The 13358-nt window shown below is 18.7% G+C and overlaps 1 protein-coding gene across 1 annotated transcript, besides 3 other annotated features; it reads right to left on the bottom strand.

The window, feature by feature from the left end:
* Positions 1-2350: 2350 nt before the first annotated feature.
* Positions 2351-3451, bottom strand: PGO_003130 (variable surface protein; the record flags this gene model as incomplete). Its single annotated transcript, XM_028691254.1, has 3 exons — positions 2351-2494; positions 2602-3306; positions 3434-3451. The coding sequence occupies 3 exons, from the start codon at positions 3449-3451 to the stop codon at positions 2351-2353; spliced, it is 867 nt and encodes a 288-aa protein (XP_028547055.1).
* Positions 3452-7789: 4338 nt separating this feature from the next.
* Positions 7790-7945: a sequence feature (nonsense mutation produce stop codon;~variable surface protein).
* A 213-nt stretch (positions 7946-8158) lies between these two features.
* Positions 8159-8761: a sequence feature (nonsense mutation produce stop codon;~variable surface protein).
* Positions 8762-8898: 137 nt separating this feature from the next.
* Positions 8899-8931: a sequence feature (nonsense mutation produce stop codon;~variable surface protein).
* Between the last annotated feature and the right edge of the window lie 4427 nt (positions 8932-13358).

The raw sequence follows: 13358 nt of genomic DNA, 5'->3' as shown, positions 1-13358 counted from the left end.
ACATGTTTGTAAAAAATTACAACATAATGAATAAATAAATTGCTGTTTATAAAAATGACATTATCTATAAAAATTTAAATTAAATTAATTAAAATATTTGGATTATTCATATGAAAAATTATATTCGATTTTAGAAATATGTTAGACAGTCAAGCGAAAAACATAATGTCCATAAAATTTTTTTAAAAATTATATTTAAAGAATTTTATTATTTTATTTTTATTTTCTTAATGTCTTTGTTGTATAAATTTAAACTACATAATTTTGGAATTGTTAAAACCTCATACATACGTATATCTGAATCCCATGTTTATCTTTTGCACTATAAATCCCAGATGTGTTCAAAACGCTGTTATTTTCTTTTTGATAACTACATGTCACAATTATTTCATATTAATTTATTCTACATTCAACCATAACTGCTTTTATTTAGAAAAATTTTGTGATCTGTTAATTATAAAAGAAGTAAAATCCCAAATATATGGAAATTTGTGTTTATAATTTTGTAAAGATACATTTTAACTAAATTAATAACCGTGATAAGATAATAGGTTCTATCTATAATAAGGGTTCATATTTCCTTTATCAATTCAAATGAACATAATAAATTAAAATCATCAAATGAAACTACAAATACATGTATTTACATAGTTGTCCTTATTTCTTAGCTTTTTTATCATTCTGGTATTATAAATATTTCTTAAAAATAATTTTCTGTTTATAATATGTATATATTTATGGGTATAAATTTATTTTATTATTGCATAACATTCAAAATATAAATATGTTCACAATATATACATATTATTATTTCGTAGATATATATATGAGAAATATTTTTTTATATATTTGTTAATATTAAAGAATAAATATGTAAAGATATGGTACTACTTGAGGGGTCTTATATGTGATTCCTTTATAATTATATATATATACACAATTTGTTTTTGTATTTGCTTTTATGCAAATATACACTGAAATTAATATATATTAACTTCCCTATGAAGGTGTTTTTCACACATATATTAAAAAATAAATATATATTTCTATTTTATAGACAAAAAAATAAAGTTTTTTTATATTTATTTTTATATAAATGAAGACAGAACATTTTTTCATATTTAAAGCACCAAAAAATTTTATTGTTTATATAATTTTTGCTAAATCATTTTTAATGAAGATCAAATACACTTCATGCGAGGAATGGAGAAACAGAAATTTGTGATGAAATTATCTCATTTTTCGGAACACAGATTTCTTTTTGCAATCAGTAAATAACGTATATATATATTTTGTATATTATGCATTTATAAGAGAAATACTAATATGAGAATTAATTAGGATAAGTATATTAAAGTAGACAATATATATTTTAAATATAAAATATAATTCTATATATCATTCTTAGTTTTTACAACCATTTATTAAGTGATATGAATACTAAAGAAAATATATATTATGTCGTGCAAATAACATTTTGCGAATTTACATATTTCACATAATTTATATAGTTATTTTTTATCTCATTATAAATTAAAGATAAAATATATATTTTTTTATTATATTTATTCAAACTGCACACATGCATAGAACATTGTATGAATGTATTATATAATTTTATGAATATATTTTACATTAATTATAACAAAAAGGTTCTTTGCATAAAACAAGTATTTAAAAATGAACAAAAATGATAGCATAAATAAATTATATTTTATAACAAATGATCCTTCATATATTAGCGTAATATGTGTAAGGTAATTTCACACCTTAATATCATAAAATTTTTTGCACATAATATTCATAGAAAAAATATATATAATATCAATCACTAGAACAAATATAATTCTAAATAATTAATTACATGTTTACTAAAAAATTGTATATGTGTTCTTCAGTAATATATTAAAAGATATTGATATAATATGAAATTATTCATAATACACTATTATAATCAATATATCAATTTATAATTTCCTTATTTATTACTAAATTATACTACAAAATATATTAGAATTTCATATATAATGTGCACCTATGTATTTTAAAAAATTTTTTCTATTAAATATGCAATATATAAAAAGAATGTTAACATTATATTTTTTCTATTATATTTATACCGATTATTTATTATACTAGCAATAACATTTTGAATGCTATTATGGTATATATTTAGGTATATTGTATTATTAGACTAGAGAATTAACAATTATTTTTTTTTACTATATCTATTAATAATTTAATATGTTTTAGATTTTTTAAAAGAAAATTCTCTATATCTCCTATGTTTGTATTTTCTTAGTTTTTTAAAATCTACTTGCACTTATTCGTGTGACATTTTATAGTAAACCTAGGTAGAATGATATAATATATTACATATTCTATCCGTTGATGGATCTAATGGGTCCAATATACTAAATACTTCATTAATATTATTATACTTCCTTCGTAACCATATATATCCTTTACACAGGTAGGCACCGTATGGTGTGAACTAATTCATAAAAAATAAATTTATTTATAACACGTGTATTTTTTTATAATAAAATTTGTTTTTACATTATTTAGAAGAAGAATGTTATATATATATGTGCAATTAACCTTAAACACAATAAATAATAAAAGTGACAATATTAATATTATAGTAACTGTAGCTACAATTGGTTTTAAATTATTATTTATAATTGAAGATTGTAAATGTTCTCGAAGATAACTATCATATCCCAATTTTATTGTTGTATAGTATTTTTTAGAATTTTCCAAAGCTTTGCAGAAATCACTGGTATTATCATTTTGGCAATTTTCTTTTTCCTTTTTACATATACTAGTATATTCAAGAGAACAATCACTATTAATATGATCGGAAGTTGAGTTATTAGGTTTCACCTTATGCAGACATATATATAGATCGTATAATTCCTTTAGTTTTATAATATCTTCATCTGTCATAGGATTATTACATTCCTGGTTAATAATTTTTACCTTATGATTAGTATTGTATACATTCAGAATCTCGTTATATATATTATTTATTGTTGTACCTTTATTTTTCTTAAGTAGAGGATTTATATTTAACCAATAATAGAGATATTTACATCCTACAGATTTTAATGGATCATCAGGATAATAATATATTTCAAACAAATATGGAAGTGCTTGTGCGCACAATTTTTTAATATTAGATATATTATTTCTAGCATTTTCTAAATCAATTTTGTCACAATATCTTTTCCAGATTTCTTCATCAGCATTTCTACTTTTTTCTATAGAATCTTTACATTGAGGAAATAAACTTACATATCCATACTAAAAAGAAATAAAAGTAATGAATTCATTATAAAAATAAGATTAAATGGAAAACATTTTTTATCCTTTCTAGATATGTAATAATAAAACCGAATATTATTGTAATATATACTATAATAATTCAAACAACAATTGATTTCTCCATCTGACATAAAATAGTGTGAACTTTCTGTTGATGTATATAATATAATTCAATCTATAAAAGTAATATATCCATATTTAAAAATAAAGACACATGGAGACTATATGATTCAGGATACATTTTTTAATAGTAGAAGAACTCGTATAAAACTATTATCTATATAAATGACCATAGATATTTATGCAGTTTAAAGTATAATGGCCATCATTAGTGATATGTTATTTATTTTCATTACTATTTAAGATATAAAACCAAAAAATAAATAATTTATTTAAAAAAAAAGAGAGGTAATGCTTTATTGTGTTTAAATATATTGTTAAATATAAAGTGTTATAATAAATGCTTTAATCTTTAGAAATACATTAAATAAAATACATTATCCATATTAATATTGTGTCTTTTTATTTTGTATATATATATAACTAATTTTTTTTATGCTATATTATATTCATTAAGGTATCAAATAATTAAATATAAGAATAAAAAATTTTACATTAAATATAAATTAGATGAACTGGTTCAAAATATTCTCTATATGCAATAATAAATAATAGAAACTTACTAAAAATCGTCATCCTAAATTATATAAATTATATCTAAATCCAATTCAGAATATAATATATTATTATGAATTTTATATAATATATTTGCAATTGTTATATTTAGAGTATTCCGAGACTATTATATCATTACATATATATTTAAATAAATAATAACTATACATACGTTAAATCATACATTTTAGAAAATAATGTATTAATTCATTTTTTTCATTCGGGATTAATCGAATGTATATTATTACATATGCTTCTATATTTTTTTTTCGAGTATTAGCTCAATTATTATTGTATTTATGCAATAATATAAATGAATAATTTCACATTTTACATTAAAAACATGCGCGCATTATATATATAAACGAAAGTAAAGTGATTAGATAACTTTTAACATATTCAAGTATAATATTGTATATTCCATTTCATATATGAATAATCTATTTAAAATCTAATATGCATAGTATAGCAATATATTATAAATGAATATTGGAAAATAAATCATTACAACTCAAAATGTAATTTATTTTTAATTACAATATTTTTTATTTTTAAAAATAAAACATAAAATTGATTATATATATCATAAATTATTTATTTCTATATTATATAAATTTAAATGAAATTATTAATTATTTTACAATCTAAGTTATTCTATGCTGATGAACTTGTAATAATATTTTTGAGAAAAAGAACAGTTCATAATTAAAATCCATGTATATTTTCACATATATTGTAATATAATATAAAATATATATTAATGAATTAATATTATTTCTCGATGGAAGTGCATTGATATAATATATAATATCAATACTTATAATGTATCATATATAAATTTTATATTTTAAAATTTGAATGAATGTCTTGTTTATTGAAATTATATTCATTTTGTGGAAGTATGTTTATAATTATTTTTTTATTATTCATTTATTAAGGTACATAATTTTGATTATAAGTTTTATGGACATTAACCAAGATATAGAATTTAATTTACTATAATATATTTTCTAATGTATTAGAAAAGTAACACTGTTTTCGGCGTTAATATGTTTTGTGGAAATCTGAAATATAATATTAATTTTCGCCATAAATAAATATTATCTTTAAATTAAATATTATATTACACTATTTTTTTTATGGATTAAATTTATACAAATGTTATTGTTATTTCTTATATTATTAAATAAATTATATGTTATACATATTACTTTTGTAATCTTTTTTCTCCATGAATTATATTAAATGTTAATTATAATTACAAATGAATAATATATATAAATATATATAGAATATATAAGTAATTATGAACAGAAATTATTATACATAAATGAATTATAATATAATTTATTACAGTGTGGATATAATAAAAAATTAAATTTGGACACTTGTGCTCTCCTTTGCATTATTAGATAAAGTACATTTCTTAAAATAAATTATATATTTGTAAAAATATATACAGGTATAATTAATAAAAAAGTTTTTTTTTTTTTTAAACAGATTGTTATTCTGCTTATGGATATTTTATATAATAAAAAGATAAGATATATATGGACAAAATATAACTAATGCATATAAAAACATAAAAAGAACTATATGGAAATAATATTATGTTTTGTCTTTCCTTTATTAATTTCATTTCTAAGAATAAAATAAAATGCAATGATTTAATATATTGGATATATATTACTGAAGTTCGTTATAACGGTAATTCAGCGTAAATAAAGTATCATTAGGACACTTGAAAAATGGGGTTATGTTTACTACGATAGTTTCATGATATATTTATTGAGAATTTCATTATCCTAAGTGGCATATTAATAATTTTTTTCTTCATAAATTTTGTAATATATAAGCTTATAATAAAAGATAAAGACTAGATTAACAGAATTGTATCTATGAATCAGTAAATATGTTTCATTATTAAATATCTGTAACGTGCTTTTTATATGACAAAATATAAATCCTGATACTTCATATAGGCAAAAATATACAATTAATTAAGAACGCCTGTGTCAAATATTAAATATATTATTTATAGTAATGACTATTTTTTTTTTTTTTTGGACTTTCTTCCTATTTTTAATACAATTATAAATATAATTTACTACAATCTTAATATGAATAAGATACATATTTGCAAATTATATCTATTTTAAGACATTTCTCATATTCATAATAGAACAATATTCTGTTACATACACACTTTTAATACCTATGTAAACACTCATGCGTACATTCGTATAAAAAATATTTGTATATATTTGTAATAAAATTTAAGTATAAATATGTGCTTAGATTGTTCAAATAAGTAGATATACTCATGTTTTTTATTGTGTCTATGTTTTTCCTTTTATTTGTTAGTAATTATTGTTATGCTTCTATACAAATAAAAGACATTATATTGAGATTCTTATGCGACTATGTTAAGTATATTAAATAAAATATAGATAACTATTTTTGATTGTAACAACAACTAATAAAAGTTAATTCATATATAATCAAATTTAATTCAATAATAAGTTAATATATATTTTTTAAAATAATTTAAAAACTGTATAAAATTGTTTTTGACAATGGTGATATAATTTAAGTAAAATCCAATAATATTGCATAAATAAAAACAGTAAGCACGAATATATAAAAATTTACTATTTCCTTTGTAAAGAAATATTAATTTTTGATTTTATCCATTGGTATAACTAAATTATCCATATATTGTATATAACTAATATATATATTAAAAAATAAAAATAATAGTGTTTATCGTTTTCTATGTATGTTTTAGAAGTTATTTTTGATATTAAATATAAAATATTGTTATGGGAATTATTTCGTTTTTTCATAAATGTGTATAATATAATATCAAGTTCTCTAAAGTTTATATATATAGTGTTCAAATGTAACAAATCTGTTTTTCATAATTAATATGTTTAATGATTTTGCATCTATATACATATTAAAAAATATTTGCGTTATATCATATTATTATTTGTACTACTTATATTTATGGAATAATATATTCCAGTTAAAAATATATTACAAGAATATTCCACAATAGTGAAAGTAATAAGCAAAAAGATAATTAATAATTAATTAATTATATACATAAAAAAACAGAAAAAAATATATAACAAAAAAATGATATATCACAACATATGTTTTTCTACATAATAACAAAATTTACATATAATAAATTTTCATATATTAATATAATAAATATGGGAATTCAAAAAATACTATTATTAAAACATAGAGAATGAATTGTAGAACAAATTTATTTACTAATAATTTATATATGTGTTTATTTAAAAAATTAAAATGTATTTTTCGACAATACATTTTTATAATATAGTATGATATATATAGAAATTAATTACACTATATGCATTCTATTATAAATCCAATTTTTACATACAGGCACCTTGCTGGTTAAACACATATATTTTCTCATTATCATATTTATAAGTTATTGATCTTTAATACAAAGAAATATAGTTAATGGAAACTGGGTTATATTATAACAGGACAAAAACACGATTATTTATAGTTTTATGAGTTACTATTTATAGAGAATTAAGACGTTATTTTAAAAAATTATTTTCCTATTTATTTTAAAGTATTATCATGTTTTATTGAGAAAATAATATACATTTTATTCTGTTCTGTGAATTATCATATTTTTGTTGGAAAATATTATGAGAAACGTGCTCACATTATTTGTTTAATATTATTTGTATATGTTTTAATTATATAGATATTTTTGGTTGTAAATATATTGATAATATTATACAGAATTATATAACATACTATATCTGATATTTCTTGGAATATGATTGATCTTATGAGAAGATTGCAATATGTTTTTTTCTTCACTCATGTTCTTACATATATCCCTTTTCCTTATTTTTACACGGACAAATCATAAAAAATCAGGGGTGAACTAATCATTAAAAAAAAATTAGGTTTTAAAAATATTACATTTAAAATTTCTTCCTTAAAATATGTAGGAAAATTATTTTATAATATAAATATATATATAATGTAACAATTAGCCTTAAAGAGAATAAGTAAAAATAATGATATTATTGTTATTACAATAATTGGAATTAAAATTGAATGTGGCATATTATTTTTTTTGGAATAAAGTTAAAACATGATATTCAAGATCATTACAACTTAATGTTTTTACTTTATCATTATATTGATTTCCTAACTCTTTTAATGCACTGCAAAAATGCTTATTGCCCTTTGAAACATATGTTTCTTCGTATTTCATGTATAATTTGGCACATTCCTTGGCGTAATTACATTTTTTCATTTCATTATTTTGAGTATTATCATCCATATTTCTAAGCTTAAAGCTCAAGATATATATGTATAGAAGTTTTTCTATTATATCGTCGGTAATATTTCTCCGATAATATTCGCATACAGGATCATTGCTTCCATTATGTACATCAAGGAATGAATCATAGAGTTTTTTAATATACTGATATTTTTGCCTTTCAAGAATTTTTTCATATCTCCAAAAATATATGTATACGGAATATGAATCCTTATTTTCGTCATCATATTTTAATTTTTGATCATTCAAATAATTGTAAGCTTTAGTTCAATTATTACAATAAACATGCTCTTGAACTTCTCTAGGTTTTTTATCATATTTATTACAGTAACTTTTTCCTATTTCCAAGTTTTTGCTCTCAGAAATTTCCATTTCATTCTTTTGATTGTCGAAGAACTGTAAATATGTATACTAAAAAAAAAGTAAATAAGTAACATTACAATGCAAGAACATCCGAAATAATATGTATTTACTTGTTTTATTGATTTAATTAATTGAAAATTAAATATTTTATTTATATAGTAATTATAAATACGAATAATTTAAACAAAGCATACAATGTTATCTGTGTTAAGAGACATAATATTTAGGATTTTAAAAATTATATTAATCACATTATCTGCGTCTAATTAATTATGTACAAATTACGAAATGCATTAATCTATAAAATGAAATATAGGATTAATATTTTTATTAATATTTAATTTATATAAATATTATATAATATTATTTTAGGAATAATATAAATTGAGGTTGCAATAAGTTAATAAAATCATGAAAAACAATATAAACATTAGATTCTATTAATCACAAATTAATATGCTTAAAAATAATATTTTAATCAAGAACAATGTATGTTAGTATTTAACGTGTTCTGTATATATGTCAGGATATTATATTGTAATTATCATGTCATAGACTTATATTATTAGTGTTTTTCTTCCAGTATCTAAGTAGGTATATGTAAAAATATAATTAGATTTCTTAGAAAAACATTTATATATATATTTTTGATATCCTCTGAATAATAAATATTTATCAAAAATTATATATATAATATTTGTATACTTTAATCATTCATATGCACTTCGACGTTTACAATTTCCATACAGTATCATTATAATTTAATGATTATACAAATAATATTCTATATTATTCATACGCTATAAGAGATATAAATTACTTTTTTTATACATAGATTATTTATTTTATAAATACTATTTTACATTAATTTTTTTAAGACTTATACAAATATAACTACAAATATGCCTGTTTCGCACGCACTAGAGGCAAACAAAAAAAGTATTCAATTTTTTCCAAAATTTTAGTTAATCTTTTATATTCTAAATTATATAATGTAAAAAAGATTCATTAAAAATATATTATTATGTACATATAATAAGCATTGTATCTTATATGTATATGTAAAAAAAATATATAATATATATTCACAATTAAAAAAAATTATATATGATATATTTTTATAATGTATTAAATGTAAGTTTCAAAATGTTATATTATAATATCTTATAATTTTATGTTCTAGAATAATTTAATTAATTTTTACATTATCGAATATGATCCTTGTATATGTTTTACTCTTAATAAAATGTGAAAATAATAATTATTAGTCTATTATTTTCTTAATAGGTTCATAATAATATATAATCATATATAATTATATACACTACTCAATTATCATAGTAATGCTATTTCACTTTCATAAATTATTGAATTTATAACAAATAAAAAATAACTTGTTTATTAAAAGCATTATATTGGAATTAATGAGTTCATAGTAACAGTGAGTATACTATCTTTATTTTTAGATTTATATTTCTATATATTAAGTAAAATAGGACATAAATATTAAAAAATATTATATTTATGTTACATTTTCATTATATTGAACAAATTATATATCATTATATTTATTACTATCAATTTTTCTATACATACTAGTAATTTATTAATTATTGCGATTTATTAAATATATTATTGTTATTTTGTATTATACATATTTATAATTATAATACATTTTTTAAGCATTTAAATTTCTTATTATAATATATAATAATAAAAGCAAGAATTTCATCCCTACATATTAAAATTACAGAATTTCCTCAATCTACTCGCTAGTAATTAAATATGTTTGACTATGACGCAATAATATATAACTCATAAGTGTAAAATTTTACAAAGGGATTTTTTATCTTTTAAAATCAGATTAATATATATGGTTTAAATCATTTTTATTATTTTTTATAGCATGAGTCTTTTTTTCCCTAGGTAAATATTAACAGGTACTATTTTTATTGATTTACAATGTATATATTCAGTGTAAAAAAATGTTTCAATATACCCTCTATATATATTCACACTTTGTATGAGTATGATAAATGCTCGTAATGAAGCCTAATAGTATAACATATTATTGTATATGATAAAAGCGTATAAATCATATAATACATTTATTTCTTTCGTAGTGTGAAAAATTATTAAGAGCGCATGTAAAACTCAAGTATAAAATAATATATTTTTTATTTTATATACAAGTAAATTCATTCCATAATAAATAAAAAATAATTCCTACATATTTGAAATTGAAATGCTCCTATGAAAAATAAAAACAGCCATATATATTTCTTAGATATAAATTTTTTTCTGAGTATATATATGAAATTATAGCTATTGAAGTATGTACCTATGTAATAAAAATATATTCTCTATTAAAACATTGTGGTATTTATATTTTTTTCATGTAAGAACATTTTTATTATATTTAATGAACAAACAAGAAACGTAAATTATTATATCATAAATAAATATATCGAAATAAAAAGTATAATATATTATGGTGATATTTTTTGATATATTCTGGTTGTAGTGAAAATATATTTCTGTAAAGCAGAAAACATATATATTGTATTATATTGTTCACTATTCGAGTACGTATTTAAGAGCTTGCTATATAACAAACAAATAAAATTACAATAAATATATTAATATTCAAATTAATATGAAACACAAGTTTAAATAAATATATAAAATAACATATGAAAATTAAAGTTAATTGTATAAAAAAAAAATGTTTATTTTTTCTTAACTATTTATTATTTACTATAAAATTTAGTAGCATAATGTAAGAAAATTTATCTATTTATAATTTTTTTACTTTTAATTATTTAGTACATTTATGATAAATTGTAGAAATTATTTTTATAAATCTTCTTATGTTTTTATTTTTGATTAATTTTTCATTTATAAAATATTATTGAATCATTTTAACATTTGTGTTGAATTTCTAGTTCGATATTATTTTGACTCATTTCATTTTTATTTTATTTTCGTATATGTCAAGGACTAGTTAAAGTGAGTATGCGTGTGAAAAATTAATTAAATACTTACAAATACAGAGTATTTATTATAATTCCTTAATAAAACTATTGTAAGTATATTCTACATATATATAATTTCATCTTTATGAACCTTATAAATAAAATCATATATTATATGTATTGTATATATGTATGACTCAAGCTATTTTTATAATATTAGTAACGAAAAGTATAACTTTCATTAAGTAAATATAACATTGTCTAGAATAAATTTCTTCTAAATAACATTTGAATTTAGTTTACTTTATTTTAAACATGTATGCACATGTGCTATCTCATTTGTGATGCTACACTAATGATTTTATCATTATATCAATGGTAAAATCTTGAATATTACTTTGAATTTTTGATAGAAATAGAACTGAAGAAATTGTTTATATTAATTATATTTTTGTTCATTATACTGGTATATGTGTTATTAAACAAATCATACAATTAGTGGTTTATTATTATTTTTTTAACAATGTTGTAAAAATATACATAACATAGATTAATGCACAAATTTATTTAAATTTTTCTTTGATTATTAAAAAATGATGTCATATGCTACATAAGGAACCCTTTATTATTTTTAGAAGGTTTTTAAAAATTTGAAAATATATATAAATAAAGATTTACCAAAATTAATGAATAGTATATTGTACTGGCTTTTTATCATATTAAATGATATATTTCATTGAAAATATTTACATAGTTTATTAATAAAAAATTATTATACTTTATATTTTCGATATTATTAAAAAGTTCATTTACCATAATAGTTTTTTATGTTCAGAAACATGTATGTTATTAAGCTGTAGTTATTTGTTAATTGGTTTAATATTATTCAATGTTTCGAAAAAATTATGTCATCATATAAAAATAAAATTTAAAAGGTTAATATAATTCTCTTCATGTCTGTAAGTGTTTTTAGGTAATATGATTTTTCATGTTTGATTAATTTGTTATAATTTTAACATAATTTATGTTATGCACTATTAAATTTCTCTTATGCTCCTTATATATCATAGTCTACAATATATAGCTACTGTACAACTTTATATAGTTGTGTAATAATCTTTGTTAAGTTGTGGATTTTTTATTTTTATAATTTTCCTTATTTATTAAAATAGATTTTGTCGTAAGTTTTCATACTCAAAATTTTTATTACCAATGTCTTTTTATGCCTTTTTCATATTTAGCGTATAGAGAATAAAAATTATTACAGAAATTTTTAAAGATTTATTCCTTCTATAATTATATTAGAAATACTATTTTTATAATAAGTATCCTTTTTATTTGGATTTTATTCTTAGTAAACTACAAATTAATTATTCTATATTTTTAAAAGTACTAAATGCATTGAAAATAATATACAATTCGTAATAACATAAACATTCAACGAGATTATAGCATAATTTAATTTTTAAGATTAAAAAGAAAATAATATTATTATTATATACAAAAAAAACGAGAAAATTTTTTATGCATTAATAGAAAATTAAAAAAAATTAATTACACCAAAATTAGTAATAATTTAAATGGTTTTGAAGCATACATGTACTAAAAAAAAAATTATGATATATAAAATTCTAAAAGAACTTCATTTTATACGTAAAAAAAAAAAATAA

This window comes from Plasmodium gonderi, assembly GCF_002157705.1.
Source record: "Plasmodium gonderi DNA, contig: Pgo-contig_361, whole genome shotgun sequence".
NCBI classification, from domain to species: Eukaryota; Apicomplexa; class Aconoidasida; order Haemosporida; family Plasmodiidae; genus Plasmodium; species Plasmodium gonderi.
The sequence above is the reverse complement of the archived record's forward strand: the minus strand, read 5'-3'. Positions and strand labels throughout refer to the sequence as shown.